Source organism: Perognathus longimembris, chromosome 10, assembly GCF_023159225.1.
Source record: "Perognathus longimembris pacificus isolate PPM17 chromosome 10, ASM2315922v1, whole genome shotgun sequence".
Classification (NCBI taxonomy): domain Eukaryota; kingdom Metazoa; phylum Chordata; class Mammalia; order Rodentia; family Heteromyidae; genus Perognathus; species Perognathus longimembris.
In genome coordinates this window covers 59,438,192-59,457,272 of record NC_063170.1, presented here as the reverse complement: position 1 = coordinate 59,457,272, position 19,081 = coordinate 59,438,192, and the positions used below count along the sequence as shown (strand labels likewise).

General features: G+C 44.1%; 1 protein-coding gene across 7 annotated transcripts in view; it reads left to right on the top strand.

Annotated features, from left to right (window-relative positions):
- Prok2 (prokineticin 2) overlaps positions 1-14,832 on the top strand; it is a 174,767-nt gene extending 159,935 nt beyond the window's left edge. For 2 of the 7 annotated variants that reach the window (XR_007212381.1, XR_007212386.1), the window contains one exon: positions 4,437-4,549. Coding sequence is in view for 3 of the 7 variants with exons in the window: in XM_048356155.1 (XP_048212112.1) it covers positions 850-939; positions 4,437-4,763 (417 nt within the window). In the remaining 4 variants the exon portion in view is untranslated. Of the gene's footprint in view, positions 1-666; positions 940-4,436; positions 4,780-11,466; positions 11,530-12,943 lie in introns of those variants that run through there. The other 5 variants (XM_048356158.1, XM_048356156.1, XM_048356155.1 and 2 more) reach the window with 5 other exon arrangements.
- The last annotated feature ends 4,249 nt before the right edge of the window (positions 14,833-19,081 follow it).

Here is a 19,081-nt window from a genome sequence, read left to right as displayed (position 1 = left end):
CTGCCACAGCTGGAGGAGCGACCCCCTCCACGTCGTCGGGGCTGTGGGATGGTGGGGGGGGGGGTGACTCCGCACAGTGCCTTTGTTCTCTTACCCTGCTTTCCATGTTCGCGGTTGGCTTGCGGGCTGGCTTTTCTGTGGAGGTGTTCCCTCCCCGGGAGGACAGAGCCCGTGGTAACACCTATAGCATCCCCCGGGCGCGCCCCCACGGACAGACGAGAGCGGAGCAAAAGAACAACACATCCAGGGGTTCTGGTGCCTCCCGCACATCTGTACAGCAAATGATCGCGAGTTGGCGGCGCCCGCTGCGTGGAGCTTTGGAAACCAGGACAGCACATGAGTGTCACAAAAGCGCCCGGGCGCGTGTGGGGCAGGCGGCTGCAAGCAGGACCAGGCGACAGCCGCCGGGGTGGAGGGGGAAATGGCACGGAGTGGGGTGCCCCGTGGTGGGGAGGGGGGGCGGGGGTACTGCCTGCGTGGCGCGGGGAGCCCGCCGGCGACGGCACGTGCGCGTCTCGGGAGCCGCGGCGGGGTGGGCGCGTGGGGCGCGCGGGGCGTGGGGTGTGTGTGTGTGTGTGTGTGTGTGCCCGCGCTGTGCCCCCCGCGCGTGCTGCCGGGCGGGCGGGCGGGCGCCGGCGTGAGTCACGGCGGGGCTCGCCTTTATAACCGCCGCCCGGCGAGGCCAGGCTCGCAGGAGCCGCCGCGCCCACCCGCCTGCCCGCTGCGCTTCGCCGCCGTGCTGCTGCGCGGCCTGCGCTCTGCCCGCCCAGCAGGGCCCCCCCAGACTCCCGGATCCCCGATCCCCCCACCCAACCGCCCCAACCGCCGCCCGTCCAGCCCGACGGCGCCATGAGGAGCCCGCGCTGCGTCCCGCTGCTGCTCCTGCTGCTGCTGCTGCTGCTCGCGCCCCCAGCAGGGGACGCGGCGGTCATCACCGGGGTAAGAAGCCAGGCGGGCCCACCTGTCCCGCGGCTGTGCGCACCGGGATTTCCCCTGGGCTCGGGGCAGGACGGGGAAGAGGGGGGGACTCAGGAACACAGCCGAAGGGGACCTGGGGGTGCGGGAGAGCCTTCCCGCCTGCAGACACCTGTCTTCGTTGGCCTTTGGGGGTACTTGGACAAGTGCGACAGGGAGCCCGGAACTGGGGTGCGCCCTAGAATTTAAAAAAAAAAAACGATCGGGGTCCCCCACCCCCTCACCTTTCCCCGTCAACTTCTCTCTCGTGCCCTGCCACCTGGCCCCGTGAGTTGGCTCTGGTTTTCCATTGAGCTGAAAGAAGTTTCTTTCACCATCTTCTCAACTTGTACTCGAGGCGCTCAAGCCCCGATCTTACATTCGAACGACCCCTCCCTGAAATGCAAAGGAGTGAGGGAGTCCTCCCCCCTGCCCCCGGAGTCTTTATCCAACACTCCCCATGGGTCCGTCTTCCGCAGAAACCCCTTGAAATAACTTGGGTCAGGGCCATCTGAGCGAATTGAAAAGCAATTGTGAGCTTTTCTTACTCGGTTCCGGAGCTATCCCTCCCCCCACCCCCTTTTCTCCTAAAGTGGTCTTGGGGGTCCTCTCAAGTTTTCCCTTGCTGATTCCGGATTGGGGACCTCGCGGTGCTCAGTGATGGCGTAGATAGCCACAACAGCCCCAGTTCAAACCTTACCCACGGCCACGAGCTCACTTGTCTCCTGGTTTGAACAGTTTTTCTTTTGTGTCCATACGAGGAACAAGTTTATGGCACAGAATATAAAAGGTTAGTTTACACCAGCTATGCAAAACCTCTACTGTTTGCCGGTTGTCCAGCTGCTTTACGGTTCTTAAGGGCTAAAGTCATTTACTTAATTCAGTCCATTCATTTACTTCATTAAATCACTTCAAATAAGGAAGTGCACGTTGTGGGACTGAAAACATCTGTATTTGGAAGGGTTGATGAGGAGATCATGAAGTGCCCTCTTACTTAAAGGAAATGCCATTGTCTTGATACACAGAAAATTATTTTTGTCTCTGGATTCCTTAACAAGTGTATGATGTTTTGAAAGCCCCTAGGCAATGATTGTATCTGGTTATACCCAGTAGCTGTTTAATTATATGATTTGTAATGTTTATTAGAATACAGATATTTAAAAAAAACATATTTGTATAGCTGTGTCAGTAGCAAGTCTGTGTATTGGAACAAAAGTTTCTGCAGGTCTTTCTAATTGAAACATGATTTTCTCCCCCTCTTCCCCTGCTGGTTCATTTTAAATGACTCCTAATCCTCTGAGCCCAAGCCCAAGATTTCTTTGCAATATAAGTATCTTTTTGTCCCATTCACAAAACAACACTCTTTGAATAGAATTAAGGACGTGGGGCATTCGGAAACAGTTGTCCAATTAAAAATATATAAACTTGGACAATTCTTTGTAAGTTTTTCAAGAACTAAAGCTCTTTTTTTGTTACCAAAGGAATTTTTTCTATCACATTGGATGTTTATCTGCTGGAGAGATTTAGATGGTGCATATTATATAGTTATGTGCTGTCATTGTTTTTCTTGTTGCTTTAACCCAGTGTTACAAAAAGAAGATTGTTTTTAAGCCTCTCTAAAGCAATATAGCAATAAAGTGTAGTTATGTCTCCCTGACAGGAACCATCTGGATTCAAATGAAAAACTCAGTGACTTATCTAGATTTATTGTGTACAAGATGCTAACCTCTTAAGTGATTGATTGAATTTTAAAAGATTTTGGCTGGATTTTTTATTGTCTTATACAAAAAGTTGGTGGGGGTTTGAGAACTGAGGGTATTGAGCATTTGTTGAAATAAAATACTGGCTGGAACTCCCACCTTAAGTATTTATATTTTTAAGTAATATGTGTGTCTGTATTTTGAAATTGATTTATATATTGATATAGATTTGTTACAACAACATTGGCAAAGGCTGTCCACATTATGGAATGTAGTGGTCATGTAAGCATATCTCTGGCATACTGATAGCATTTGGACAATCGAAATGTTTAGATATTGTCCTATAAAATGCAAACCACAGTTTGATAATAAAAATTTGAAAAAAATAAAAAAATAAAATGCAAACCACTCCAAATGAACATCCTGCCCTTCTAGCTATATATACGTGTTTTAAATTGACTGAGAAAAAAAGAAATTCCTCATGAAGGAAGTAAATAACTTTCAAAGCAAAATAGTAAGATGGTCAGTTTTAATGAAAATAATCCTAAGAATATGTCCACAGATTTATGTATTGAGAAATCATGCATCATCTTTAAAGATGTACTTTTTGTACTTTCCAACAAATGCACATGTAAGTGTATGCCTATGCTTATACTCTATTGTGTAAGTAGTGTAGGATACTTTTACTGTATCATTCACAAAACAGATTAGTGTGCACAGTTCAAACCAAACATCCTTGTTTGCGTTGGGTCTAGGAAAAAAAATAGTTCTTCAGATCCACATTCATGTAAATAAGCTTGGACTTCGTTATTTTTGTTTAATACAGTGAGGAAACTCCTCCAGAGCTGGTTCTGTGGTTATATGTACTTGCAGTTTTTGTACCTGGAGCAGGTGCCCTGAGTAATTACTGGTGCCACTTACCCGTCCTCCTTGGGTGGATTTTTGTGTGAGCAGTCTCCCCTTTCCCACCTCAAGGTTGTAATTTATGTATCTGGACATCCCACGCCAGCAATGGCTTTGTGTTGAGTTATTCATGAATAAGAAGAAGAGGAAGAGGAAGAGGAAGAGGAAGAGGAAGAAGAAGAAGAAGAAGAAGAAGAAGAAGAAGAAGAAGAAGAAGAAGAAGAAGAAGAAGAAGAAGAAGAAGTAGTTAGGGAATACATCTTAGTCTGTCCATTCCTAACATCTGAGATATCTTTCCTTCAAGAGGAAATGGTGCAAAACCAAGTCAGCAGTGTGAAAAACATCAAGTCTCCTGAACCAAAATGCAAATATTTGAAAGGGAAAATGAGCACTTCTGAAATTTACATCAGTGTCTTTATGCATCTGGAGTATTTCATGCCAGATTTAGAGACCATTTAAATCTCTTTTTACAAATTAGGCCCAATGTATTCTGCAGTTAATAGTCATAAAATCCCGTGGTTCGATTTATGTAGTTCCTAATGGCCATGTATATTGGAGGCCTAATATAGGATCGTTCTTCAATGTCAATGCCAGTTCAGCCATAAAATGCTAGAGAAAGAGAGCTAATTTTTTTGAAATGTCACCTTTAAGATTTTCATCATGTGGGGGGCTATCATTCAGCCTGCATCTGAAAAACTGGAAAGATCTGATTGGATTTCATTGTAGAGCAAATGAAGCCTGGAGCTCTTTTCTCCATAGGTATTATTGAAATCATAGCAATTTGATATTTACTGAGTATTTTCATGGCTAATTTCCGATTTTCCCCACTCCAAGTCTTTCCTGCTATCCACATTTCCATGTCTCTTTCTTGTGTTGCAGGCGTGTGACAAGGATCCCCAGTGTGGCGGAGGCATGTGCTGTGCTGTTAGTATCTGGGTTAAGAGCATAAGGATTTGCACACCGATGGGCAAATTGGGTGACAGCTGCCATCCACTGACTCGTAAAGTTAGTATCTGTGTGTGTGTGTGTGTGTGTGTGTGTGTCTTCCCAATGTGTCTTTCCGTGGACATACCTGGTCTTCCAGCAAGGGATCATGAACGCTGGAAAATGTATACAATGAATTGGATCCTCTACCTTCCTCTTCGCAGTGTTGGGTTTTTTTTTCCTACCATTCTTCTCATGGCATTAGAAATGATACCCAAATAATTTATAGTGCATGAGGAATTACTTAAGACAAAATATGTATTATCCACCTTCTGGGCTTCTTTGTAAAACTGAAAGTATAGAAGTTGTTAAAAAAAAAAAAAAAAGAAAAAGAAAAGACGGCCTGCTGATCAGGCAGGCAGAAGAAAATAAGGCTTATGTTTTTGCTTTTGTCAGAAAAGCATCGATAATACAATTATTCTTACATTTTCTTGTTTTGTTTTCTTATTTTTTTTTAAACAAAGGTATTGTTTATTTCAGTCTGGCCTGAATACTCTGTGTAGCCCAGGTGAGCTGGAACTAGTGATCTTCCTGCCTCAGGTACCACCTGGTCAATTACTGTTCTATTTTAACATACAAGGTATTTTTCCCCCTCTGCTCTTCCTCTGGGGTACATTGTTCCTGGGGTACATTGTTTAGGGATGAATGACACTTTCGCATTTCACTTTATTACAGAGTAGCTCCGTGTGTCACAATGTCCTAAACAATAGGTTGGCAAAGCAGTTGGTAGTGAGCAGCAGGACCCCAGACCTACGGGGTTAGACTGGACAGGATCTCAGAGACACTGTCTAGGGGTTGCAGTAAGGAAGTTTCCATTCCATCAGGGAGCGAGTAGGGGGAGGTGGAGGGAGCTTGGAGCTGGAGTGTCCTTGCCCTGCAAGTGGCAACCCAGTATGGGCTCAGCCGATTCCCTGGATGCCTCCCTTTAGTTCTTTTCTTTCTACCATTAGCCATCCAGAGGCATGGAGAAGAGAGCCCCAGGCCAGGAACCTTGTTCAGCTACACTGTAGGCTGTTCTCTATACATTGTATCCTCTCATTCATTTGAAAACAGATTGGATATTTTTGAGCCAAGCAGAATTCTATGTCTTCCCCCCTCCCCTTTCCACATATGATCAGGATATACTAGAACCAGCCATCTTGCCTGGTCATCCACAGTCCCTAATAATACTATTTTGATCATCTCTGCCTGTTACCGAGGTTTCCCTGTGAGGGCGGGGATGTGGATTATGGTTGTTGGGGCTGGGGGTGTCAGTCTGCAGACTGTGTTTGCTACTGGCTTTCCTGTGGTTGCCTTGTGAAATGGTTCTGGCTGGATGTCAGTCATCCCGGGGGTTTCGCCATTCCACTGCACTCACTGTGAAACATGACACGCACCTTTTCTTCTTGTACACTTTAAGACAGAGAAGGTTTCAAACTATGAGTCATCCACCCCAATGCCAAACTCAACAGGAGCAGGTAAGTCTGGCCCAGCTCCTTTGGCAGGACCCCAGTGCAGGGTCTTTGTCCCTCTTCCCAACACTGCGTCCTCTTTCCTAAAGGCACTGCCTGAAACCTTTGCTCTTAACTTTCTGCTTTAAGAATCACGTCTTTACGTCGTGTTCGCATCACGCTGCTGAGGGAAGGGAAGCAGCAAGGGTAAGCACGTGGCTTGTGTGGATCACACTGATGGTTGGGGCTTGGTAAGGGAAGCAATGTGGCCGACACTCTGCAATGAATATCTTCTCTGTATTTCTTACTCAATCATCACCGAAAGTCTGAGCTCCATGGAGGCTGATGTTTGTCACACTCTACTTAGGACAGTGCTAAGCCTCAGAGGGGTTCACTGGCTAGTTGAAGTCATGCAAGCTACCTAAGAGAGGGCACCCCAGTCACCCCTTCTGTCTATCACTCCAGTCTGTGTCCCTGAGCTTCTTAGCTCAAGGCTAGTGCTCTACCATGTGAGCCACAGCTCCACTTCTGGCTTTCTGGTGGTTAAGTGGCGATAAGAGTCCCAAAGACTTTCTTGCCCAGGCTGGCTTCAAACTGTATGTCTCAGATGGCAGCCGACTGGGTAGCTTCAGATTACAGGCATACGCCACTGGCACCTAGCTCTGATGTTCTGTTTTTAGCCACAGGTCTAGTAATGAAGTCTTTAAGCAACGGATTATGATTATCATAATAAAAACAAAGCATTAGAATCATAGATACACTGAGTGAAAAAGTTTTTGAGACAGGTACTGGTGGCTCTCACTTTGTAAAGCTCTTTTTCCACTAAGGGAAGCTCTTCACACACCTGTGAGCCCAGCGAAGCCAGGAAGCCTAAAATAGGTAGATTCTCAGCTCAGATATGCACCCAGGTGAGCAGCACAAATAACCACAAAAACCAAGGCTGGAGGGGTGGCTCAACTAGTTGAGTACCAGTCTAGCAAGCAGGAGGCCCTTTGTTCAAGTTGGAGTACAAAAAAAGAAACAAAGTTTCAGATTGGGTTTTAACATTCTCTCCATTTAATTGAGGACTTGAAAGGCAGCTAGAGTGTGATTTTATAAATTTTCCTATTGGGATTTTTTTTTTCCATCTTGAAAATGTGCTATTAAGGTCATTTTGTTGAGCCTTTTTTTTTTTTAAGATTAAGTACTAGAGTTATTATTTGTCACAAAGGAAGTGGCCTGTTCTGGGGAAAATGTAGTTTCTTCTGTGATATCTCTGAACTATATTCTCTTCCAAACAAATCAAGGGAAAAAGGTTATCCATAAATGTCTATTATGAAATGTTAATAGATACATGTTTACTGAGGGAAGGACAGAATATTTTCTACACACATTCTTTTTGGCAGTACTAGGGTTTCAACACCGGGCCTCATGTTTCTAGGCAAACACTCTAATTCTTGAGCCATGCCCTCAGCCTTTCTTACTTTACTTTGTTTTGAGGGTCTCACACTTTTGTGTAGGCTGGCCTCAGGCTTCCATCCTCCTTCCCAAGTAGCTAGGATTGTAGGCATGAACTAAGACACCCCACGTATGATTGAGGTAGGGTCTCATTCAGTTTAAACTTTTGCCTCCAGCCGAAATCTTCCCATCCCTCCCGGCCTCTTGTTCTAAATACAACTTAGCGTAAATAAAAGCTTTAGCCTCTTTATTTTGACAACTATTTTTAACACTTAATAAAGGCATGGCTCACATACCCTTTGTTTCTGTTGTCTGGTTTGGAGGCAGGTTCTTAAACTCCTCGCCTTCCTTCCGTAGCCTCTGTAGTGCTGAGATTGCAGGCATGCACCACCATGGTCGACTATCCTGTTGTCCTTTAGTAAACGCTATTTTCTCTGTAAAACTGCTGCAGTTTGAGTAAGAATCATACTGTTGGGGGATGGAAAAGTACTAGGGATTGAACTCAGGGCCTCCTGCTTTCTAAAAATGCTCTAACTGCTTAAGCCACATTTCCAGCTCTAAGAATGTTTCTGAAAGAGAATTTGCTTACATTTCCAGGCTAATAGGAATTGAGATTGAGTGTTGGAATGATTTGAAAGTAAACTGGCAAGTTTGGACTGAATAGCTCAAACACATACTACAGTGAGCATTTTTTTCTTGCAAGTGAGGCTGTGAGACAGCTATGGGTTTGGTTACCTGATGTTGGGAGATGTGGAAGTATATGATCTGAGCAGTGTATCTCAAGTGTATCATCTCAGCAGGCATGGTCACAGATGGCAGGGCAGGAGGGAAATCTCCTTGTCTGGTGCTATTGGGAAAGGCTGTGTGGAGAAAAGGGAGCTACACACAGGATCTTAAATAAGGAACCTGTGTTTGAATAAGAGAAGGCAGGCAATCTAGAATCTAGGGGCCTGCCGTCCTCTGTCATCCTTATGTTCTCTGTAATCCTGGAAGTAGATCTACACTGATGGTTATGTTGAACTTTCAATAAGGACAAGAATATAAACATGGCTGTAATCCCAGCCATACAGGAGGCTGAGAGGGATGATCTTGAGTCAACCTATAAAAAAAAAAACAAAACAGGCACTGGGCAGGGTGGCATATACCTGCCATTCCAGCTAGCCAAGAGCATGAATTAGGAGGATTGAGGTCCAGGCTTGCCTGGACAGAAAGCAAGCCTCTATCTGAAAAATAACTAAAGCACAAAGAGTTGCCAAAGAGGCTGAAGTGGTAGAGTGCTTGCTTGACACACCTGAGGCCCCGAGTTCAAACCCCAATACTGCAAATAAATGAATGACCCCAGTACTGCAAATAAATGACTGGTTGTTGTTGTTGTTTTGAAGAGTACAAAGATACTTTGGGGACTTTCACAAGAGCACTTGGCCTTGTAAACACATGCCCAAGAGCAGCCTGCCCCTTCAGTATCCTTAGCAACTTGAACCTAGCTGGGCCTGCTCAGTTGCAGGCACAAGGGAGGCAAACGGTGTGAAACAATCACACAGCATTCTGTGAGGAAGAGAGCCTGCGTCTGGGGAGGAGGCCAGGGTAGAAGTCACAGGCATTTGGCAAAATATTTCCTTAAAATTGTTTTTGTTATTATAAAAGTGATATACAGATGGGGCATAGTTACATAAGTCAGCTAAAGAGTACATTTCTTTTTGGACAATGTTACTCCCTTCCCTCACTCTCCCAGTTTTTTTTTTTCCCTCCTATCCCCACCCACAAGTTCATTTTCGGCATCATGTCTGGTGAGTACGATTGCTGCATTTGTTCAGCCTTTGTCTCTCCATTTCTGTGCCCCCCCCCACTACCCTCCCAAAGACAGACAAATGAAGAAACAAGACAACAGAAAAGAAAGCAAAAACAAAGAAAATGAACATCTTGTTTTTATTCCCTGGGATTCGTTTTGGTAAATGTTATTTTATGTGATCAGAGGTACATAGGCCTTGAGCCTTTGTGTTCCTCCCCTAATAGTATCCTCTTGTGGCCTCAGTGTGTATGAATGCCTAGAGACCTGTATGATTTACCAAGCCCCAGGGCATCTTAGATCTAGCTTCTACATATGAGAGAAAACGTGCACCTTTTGTCTCACCGAGCTTGCTTACCTCACATAATATGATTTGTTCTAGGTCTCTCCATTTAAAGTATTTCCTTAGCTGTCTTTTCTTTTTTAACAATAATAACCAAAATTTACTTTTACTTAATATGCATTTTAAATTTTTGTGGTTATTATAAAGGTGATATATAGAGGGGTTACAGTTACATAAGTCAGATAGAGAGTATGTTTCTTTTTGGACAATGTCACCCCTTCCTTCTAGCTCTCCCAGTTTTCCTCTCCCAACCCCACCCATAAATCCTAGAGTTCATTTTCAGCATAGTGTCCAGTGAGTACCATTGCTGCATTTGTCTCTCCATTTCTGTGCCTCTCTGTATACTCCCAAAGTCATATAAATGAAGAAACAGAGCAAAAAGAAACAAACAAAATAAAAACAGCAAAAGGGCAAGATTAAAAACCTCCTGGTGTTTATTTAAATAAAAATTACTTTGTGTGATCAGATGCACACGGGCATTGTGCCTTTCTGGTCCTCTCCTCAAAGTGTCCTTCTTTGGTGTCACTATGTATAAATGCCTAGAGAACCATAGAATTTACTAGGTCCCAGTAGCTTAGATCTAGCTACCACGTGTGAGAGAAAACATCCACGGTTTGTCTCTCTGAGCTTGGCTTACCTCACTTTACATGGTTTATTCTAGGTCCATTCATTCGAAGTGTTTCCTTAGGTGTTGTCTGTACCAGACTAAGTGCCGTGTACTCACAAATACGATGGCCATGACCTCTCTTCTGAGGACCTGGAGTCAGGACATGGTGGCAGTTGAGAGGAAAGACCGATTTGGAAGTGACCTTGTCCTTCCTAGCTTCCAGAGGAGGCTGCCTTGCCGGTCCCAAAGCAAAATGAAAATCTGGCCCTTGGGTTTGGGGTGCTGTTTATACATAATACCCGTGACTCCCAGCTCAGGATCGGCAGAGAGTATTATTTTCCTTTCTGCTGTGTTCAAGGCACTGGCAGTTCAGAGTAATGGCGGCATCAGGACGCATGAAGCTCTGACCATACCTTGCTGTCATGGCTAACATGCCAGCAGGGCATTGTGGCAAATTCATATGAACCCTAGCTTCTCAGGAAGCTGGGATCTGAGAAACGTAATTTAGAGCCAGCCCAAGCAGAAAATCCCGTGAGACTTTTATCTCCAGTTAACCAGCAAAAAGCCGGAACTGGAGGTGTGGCACAAGTAGTAGAGCACCAGCTGTGAGTGCAAAAGCCAAACAAGAACGCCCCATTAGGGCATAATGTCCACATCATCACTCAGCACCAAAAGCATACTTGAGTGGTTTCTGTTTTATAACACTCTGACATACTGCTGATTTTTCACTTACTTTGGACTCATTGTCCTTGGGGTTTGCTTTCTGTTGTCAGTTTTTCCTCATCCTCAGCTCTGTGGACATTTTGAGCCAGATCAGTCTCTGTTGTGAAGGGCTCTTTTGGTGGTTTAGAATGTTCAGCAACATTTCTGGCTTTTCCTCACCAAATGTGAATAGCCACCAGTTGTTGATGATTAGGAATGTCCTTGGATAGTGCCATGTGTCCCCTGTGAGGAGATTGAGTCTGGTTGAGAAAAGTACCTTCATGTTCAGGTGTGTCATGCTTTGCACTTAAAAGAAACTCTCAGACTCTGGGGGTCCAAACCAATTGTAAAGGGCACTGATGGTCAGTGCACACACTATCTACTTGTAAGGCAATCCAGCTGAGCTTACTTGCTCTGATGTGTTTTGGGGGTGGCAGCAATTGAACCAGCCCCCCTACCCTGTATCCATGACTCACACAGTGGCAGAACCATTCTGAGCACTAAGATAGCTCCGCCTGTCCTGCAACGCCTGTTGATTGCCCAATACTCCCTGCCCTCCTTTTGCTTCCCTTTGACCCCTTTATGTTTATTGATGTCACTCATCTCCCTGACCCTTCCAGAGCCATTTTGCATATGGAAGGCAGGAAAGAAGAATGAAGAAGAGAAGAAAAAGGAAAAAGGAGGTAAGAAAGCAAGCATGGTGTCATGGAAAGATAAGCCCAGAGAATTACTAGCTTTGACACCCCACCCCACCCCATCCCACCCCTACCCTGCATCCGTCGAATTGGGTCCGTGCTACTGGTTTGATGTGAAAAATTAGGTTGGAATGGTTCTGCCACTGTCTGAAGATAGCCTTCTTATTGTAGAAAGGAATGTGTTTTGAAGACATCTGGTAGATACAGCTCAGCTTTTCTCACAAGGAGAGAGCGTTGGTGTGGGGCAGCCTCTTTTGGTAAGATGGTAGCACTCTGGAATGGTATCTAACAAAGCATTTGAGCCTGGAAGCTGAAGGGACATGAAGAATTTTTGAGGCCTGGCCTGTTGTAGTTGAAGCCTTTTGCCATCTTCTTGTTCTTGCTCCTGTAGTACACCTCCAGATTAGCATTGGACAGATTTTTCTTCTTTGGATTTTTTTTTTCAGACAAGATCTTCCTATGTATCTCAACCTAGACTCCAACTTGGAATCCTTCCTCTAAGGGCTGGGCTTATAGACATGCACCACCATACCCAGCCATAGCATTAAACTTTCTTCATACAACTTTTTTTTTCTCTCTTCAGCTCTCAAGAACATAGGGGAGGGAAAATGATTTTGTTTCTCCTAGTTATCCAAAGCATACATACTTTGAGTGTGTTCTACTTACTCTAGTACAAAGATCTACCACGATAGCTACTGGTTGACTATCTTCATCTCAGCCTCACTGGTGCATGATGGGAGTTGTGGAGCGATGGAACGAATCAGAGCTTTCTATCTGGGCCACTCTGCGTCCCATGCCTGGCTTGTTACATGTCTGCAAATGGAGTTCCTCTTTCCGCCATTTTCCTCTGTTCCTTAAAAAAAAAAAAAAAAAAAAAAAAAAAAACCCAAAACAAAATAGAAACAACCTCAGCCTTTCTGTTATCTCTATGTAAATGTGTAGATATATAAGTATTACAGCTCTACTATGAATCTATTTGCATGTGGATGTATGCGTGCCTGTGATCATGGACTCTTCTTAAGGAGTTAAAGTAGGAGACTGCTAAAAGAAAAAAGCAACAGGCAAAAAACTTGGGATCTCTGGTCCAGCTCTAACCAAGCTCAAGTCTCAAATCTGTGACCTTACGTATCCTGTCTCTGTGCCTCTGTCACTTGCCTGAAAAATGGGTACAGTGAAGCCACTGGCCCTCTTCACAAGGCCGTGGTAAGGATGAGAATGGATGACATATGCAAAGCGGTGAACATATACCTAATAACCAATAAGCCACGAATTTGGCTTTCTATCCACTTTTTCCCATTGATAATAATAATCCACTAGCAATTATTGGAAGATATCTGAAGAATGGTGTGGTTGGTTTTGCAACATTTTCCTGCTCTGACTCAATTTTCTTTTTTTCTTCTAGGTTCCATTTTTTGGGCGGAGAATGCACCACACTTGTCCATGTCTGCCAGGCTTGGCTTGTTTACGGACTTCATTTAACCGGTTCATTTGTCTAGCCCGAAAGTAATTGTGTTGGAGTAGAAACTTTAAATGTGAACAGCACACTGTGTCTCTAACGGTCTTGTGATTGTGCCAAACAAATAATGCCAGAGCGTTTTTGTTTTCTCCACTTTCCAAGGAACTTTTTTTTTCCCATCTTTGATTTTAGAGTGATTTTGTTTTAATTGAAGGGGAATTTTGATTTTGGATGGAAATGTGAAGTGCAAAGCATTATGGGAACAGTTCTCATTTCTGTTTGTGTTTTGGTTTTGTTTAAGTTTATTTTTTTTAATGCCAGTAACTCACCATTTTCAAGGAGAGTAAGAATTGATACTTTGTTAGGAAAATTCTTTTAGCTCCTCCCTCCACTGCCCTTACACACACAAATAGACACACACACACACACACACACACACACACACACACACACACACATCTTTATTCTCCTTGTCCTCCTATCTTTACAGAACCTCAAGACATTTACTTTCTTCTCCATTGGCCTTCCTATCACTTAGTTTAAAGTGGAGTTCTAGACCATTAACATGGTGATGGAATCACCAGTTAGAATTTAGCTGTTCCCCAGATTAATGGTACAACTTAATTCTGAGGAGGTGGTACAATTGAGCTAGATGCTCCAAATTTCTCTGATGGAGTGAATATTGGAAGCATTTCTAGAAGGTTCCTGAGCCTCCCTAACCCAATGGACTTCTACTTGAGGAAAGAACAAAATGGAAGTCAAATTAATATAGTTCAGATTACTAGATTTGGGATTTAATTTAAGCAGAAGGTATTATTTCCCACACAGTATTACATTGGTTTCTTTTTATAAAGGTTTTTCTTAAGTCTTCTAGGTAGAGATATTCTTCCAAATGTCACTTAATGAGGAAGTATTGATTTTAATGCGGCATAACACTAGTTACCATTCTACAGTTGGTGTTGTTATCATTTAAATTTTTATTTGTAACCCAAAGGTCTATTGTAGTAGATTGCCCGATATCCTGACATTTGTGCTGGTATCAATAGCTCTGTGTAAAAATTCTGTATCAGAATAATGACAGTAATGTATATCACTTGATTATTTTAATATATCCTTATTTTTGTCACGGTTGTCATCGGTCTTTATTACAAATAGGTGTTTCTGTGTAGGCTAATCTGAAATGGGGCAAAGACTCTGCAGTTGTTAAACTAGCCCACACACTGCATTCCATTTCATGCTACATACAGGAAAGTTGTGTGTTGTCATGAAGTTTCAGGTTGTAAAACGAGAACCTGAGTGAAGTTTGGGAATCTGAAGGGAAATGACAACATGATAAATTGATGATCATCGTGAATGGACCCTGGGCCTTCCCAGCAACAGGTGAGCCGGGGGGCTGGGTGCCAACCGGACCCCTGTGCCTGTGTGCTTTGGCCTTGAAGAACCCAAATGTAAAGTGATTTAATGTCACCAATAAACCACATGTGAGATGTTAAGTTTAACTGACTCCACTTGGCCCATGCCCACCGACTGACTTTCCAGAACACCACCAACGACAGGAAAGCCTGTTTTGTGGTTATTCCCTCAGGGATTTGCAGTTGTACCTGATGTATGTACTCATCCCCCTGGGCGATCCCAGATGGCAGAAATGGGTGGGATTTTGTGTGTTAACATTGCTGTCTTTGGTGAGACAAGTGTTTGTTTGGGTTAGTTTATGTTCACAAACTTTGAAACAAATTTGGCCTGCCCACATGCTCTTACCTCTCCCCCAGCCCCCCCCCCCCCTTTTTTTTTGTAAAGCAATTTTGCTAAATATGTTCCCATATGATGGGCAAGCCATCCTTTTTTGGTAGGTGGTGAGAACTTCATTTGGCTTTAAACACTCATTTTCATCAAAGTTCCACATTTAAACAATTTTGTTCCAGTTCTGTTTTGGTTTGTTCTTTAAAGCTAGGGCCTAAAGTGGGGAGGGGCCTCCATGTCCAAGAGAACAAATGTGCAGTTTGTTTGGAAAATTAACCATCGTAGCTGCCTCTCACCGCCACAAAGAAGCACACAGCTTTGCCATTTGTTGCCTTTCTCCTGGGTCATTACTTCTGTTTCTTTGTGTGTGTGTGTGTGTGTGCGCGCGTGCGCGAATATGTGTGTCTATGCTGGTACTGGGACTTGAACTCAAGATTTAGGTGCCATCTCTTAGCTTTTTCACTTAATAAAAAAAAAGCTGGTGCTTTACTACTTGAGCCATAGTAGCCCCACTTCAAACTTTGGTGGTTACGTGGAAATAAAAGTCTCACAGGGCCTGGGAATGTGGTTTAATGTTAGAGTGTGTACCTAGCATGTATGAAGCCCTGGGTTCGCTTCTTCAGTATCACATAAACAGAAAAAGCCTGAAGTGGCACTGTGGCTCAAGTGGTAGAGTGCTAGCCCTGAGCAAAAAGAAGCTCAGGAACAATGCCGAGGCCCTGAGTTCAAGCCCTAGGAGTAGGAGTGTGCATGCACAGATACACAAACACACACATACATGCATGCACACATGCAATGTTTTAGCCTGCACTCTTAGCTACCCAGGGGTCTGATATCTGAGGATGGTGGTTTGGGCAGAAAAAAATCCTCACGATTCTTATGTCTAAATAACTAACAAAAAGCCAGAAGTGCAAGTGTGGCTCAAGTGGCAGAGCATTAAGTGAGAACATGACACCTTGAGTTCAAGTCCCGGTAGTAGCATGCACACACACACACACACACACACACACACACACACACACACACACACACACACTTTGGGGCATAGAAAAATTTATATACAAGCTCTTTCCTTACAAATTCTCCAATCTAAGTGACTACCACAGGGCCAGTCCAGCCATAGATCTGACCACTGACCAGGTCTATATCACTAATGCTGCCAGAAATTTCATCCTACTTCTTTTCAAAAAAGAAAAGATTAGGGCTGGGGATATAGCCTAGTGGCAAGAGTGCCTGCCTCGGATACACGAGGCCCTAGGTTCGATTCCCCAGCACCACATATACAGAAAATGGCCAGAAGCGGCGCTGTGGCTCAAGTGGCAGAGTGCTAGCCTTGAGCGGGAAGAAGCCAGGGACAGTGCTCAGGCCCTGAGTCCAAGGCCCAGGACTGGCCAAAAAAAAAAAAAAAAGAAAGAAAAGATTAAAGTTGAGGACTATTTGACTTTTAAAAGTCAGGACATTTTTGCCGTTTCATGAGGACCACTGGAAAACCCACTGGCAACTCTGCAATCGTCTTCACACTGCCATGCATTTCAGAAAATATCTTTCATTCTATGTCTTCCCTAGTTTTTTACTTCCTGGTGATCACTTTTTGCATGTAAAAGGTGCAATTTCCCAGTACTTTAAATTTTTTTCATATTCATTTCTTTTTTTTTCATTTCAATACAACTTGCATATATGTTAGTGTGCAACATATTTTGGAATGAGTACACATGGTACAATGACTAGGTTGAGCTATGTACTCTTGCTTGTGAGAATACTCACCTACTCTCTGATTTTAAAAAAAAGTACCATACTAATTATAGTCACAATGCTGAATAAGCGATCTGTCATCCAACATTTATTAATGTCTTAAAGATGTCAGTCTTTAACGAGAACCATAAATGAATTTTATTATCCCCTGCCCAAAAGTTGTACATATGTCTATATGTGCATATGTATATATATATATATATACATGCACACATATATATTCACATATAAAGAGGTAGATATTCATACACATATTTGGGTACGCCAAGACTGTATATTTCCTAATTTTACAGGTGCCATCGGTACCCTATTCTTTCCTTTGTTTTTGAGGCCAATCTCTGTCCAGTCCCTAGCCCCTCATGGCACGCACAGTCCTCCTGCCTCAACCTCCCCAGTTTCAGGTCTTCATGTCCAGCTCACACGCCACCCTTGAAGTCCTCTTTCCATTGTTTCCCCAGCCATCCACCATCCCCAAGGGTTGCCATTTGATTTGTCAGGGTGAGACCTAGATGTTGGGATTTTTTTTTCTTAAGCTTCTCCATTAAATTCTAAGCTGGACCCAAAGATGAAACCCACTAAGAAAGAACAAAGGTCCACTCTTTTTTTTTTTTTTTTGGCCAGTCCTGGGCCTTGGACTCAGGGCCTGAGCACTGTCCCTGGCTTCTTCCCGCTCAAGTCTAGCACTCTGCCACTTGAGCCACAGCACCGCTTCTGGCCGTTTTCTGTATATGTGGTGCTGGGGAATCGAACCTAGGGCCTCGTGTATCCGAGGCAGGCACTCTTGCCACTAGGCTATATCCCCAGCCCAAAGGTCCACTCTTCTGTGGAAAGGCTGAGACAATAGTGACTGAGCTATAGCTCTAGTTTCAGTAGAAGGGAAGGAAATGGCTCAATATCTTTTTTTTTTTCCTGCTACCCTCAGAAGTTCCTGTGACCCTTAGCATGAAAAAGTAAGAGTCACCACTGGAGAATTCAGCAGCAGTTATGTGTACTTCATATAAAGAGTCTCTCTCTCCCTCTCACTCTCTAGTCCACTATAAGTGTATACATATTGTAAAATACAGATTTATACATTATATAACACATATTACATAATATATGCTAAATCTGTGCCAAGCTCTCTAGAGCTCTGGAGTTGCTCTAGGTCCACGCAGCTTCTCCATCCCAATTGTGGCCCAGAACTTTGGGCTTGATTGCAAGTCCTCCCACAGCCCCTGTAGGCATCTTTCAGGGGACCTGGCCTTTGAAACCCCTCACCACCACCCCCAACAGCTACATTTTCCTGCTTACATCCCAGGATTCCATTCTGTCCTACAGGGTCTAAGTCATCAGAATATCTGAAGTCCAATATTGCACCACATCATAATTGAATCAATCAGGCTTGTAGTCACTGCAATCAAATACACCCAAAGCAAGGAGGTGGGAAACGGTTCTGATTGCTGGTGACACCATGCACAAGGCTGTCTATGTGTCTCATGTGCATTCGGAGCGTGTGTCCCAGGGACACCTGGGAGGGCTTCATGGTGAAATCTGGAACACTTCTGCATGCAATTGTCCCAGCGAGGCAAAACTTGGCCTACTGTAGAGAGTGACGGCTGAGGAATAGTTCCACACCCTTGCTCACCTCAGACCTGTCCTAGGTTTCTTCACCTGAATGCTAAGAATGTTCTGGGCCATGTTAGGTGAGGCCTTCAGCGCCTCGTTGGAGTTGGGGCAGCTTCCCTGACCACTGACCACTAGATGCCAGTCACACCCCTTCATTCTGACAACCTGAGCATCTGAAGATTTTGCCCGATGCCTGGAGGGGGCAGGTGGGGTGACCCCGTGATGCCCACTGGTCTGGTTTGAAGCTACATACTATATAGTATCACTTGGCTTTATGGTATGATAAGTGTTTTATTTCATTAGCAAAGGTGAGGCATTTTTATTTTTATTTTTTGTCTTGGCTCTTGTCCCTGAGCTCTTTGGCTCAGGGCTAGCACTCTACCACTGTGTGCCCAGAGCCGCACATCTGGTTTTCTGGTGGTTAGTTGGAGAGAAGAGTACCATGGACTTTCTTGCCCAGGCTGTCTTTCAACCATGATCCTCAGATCTCAACCTCCTGAGTAGCATTCCAGGCATGAGCCACCAGTGCTCCACAAAGATAAGACATTTTGAAAAGTTAAACTTTTTCAAAATCAGTAGAAACAGCCAAGTGCTTGTGGCTCATACCTGTAGTTCTAGCTACTAAGGCAACTGAGATTTGCTTATTGTGGTTCAAAGCCAGCCCAAGTAGGAAAGTTTATGAAACTCTTATTTCCAATGAACCACTAAAAAGACATGGAGCTATGGCTCCAGTGGTAGAGTGCTACCCTTGAGCAATAAAGCACGAGGACAGCACTCAGGCCCTGGGTTCAAGCCCTGGAATAAGCAGACAACACAGAGACACACAGACACACATACAAACTCAGTAAAAACAAAATATTTTGCATGCAAAGCAGTGAAAAGGCAAATGTGCTGCACAATTTTTTAAAAAAAATATCATTTCTGGGTCAGCTCTGTGGCTTGCTGTATTCAAGGAAGGTTTCCTCAGTCACTATAAAATAACACTAA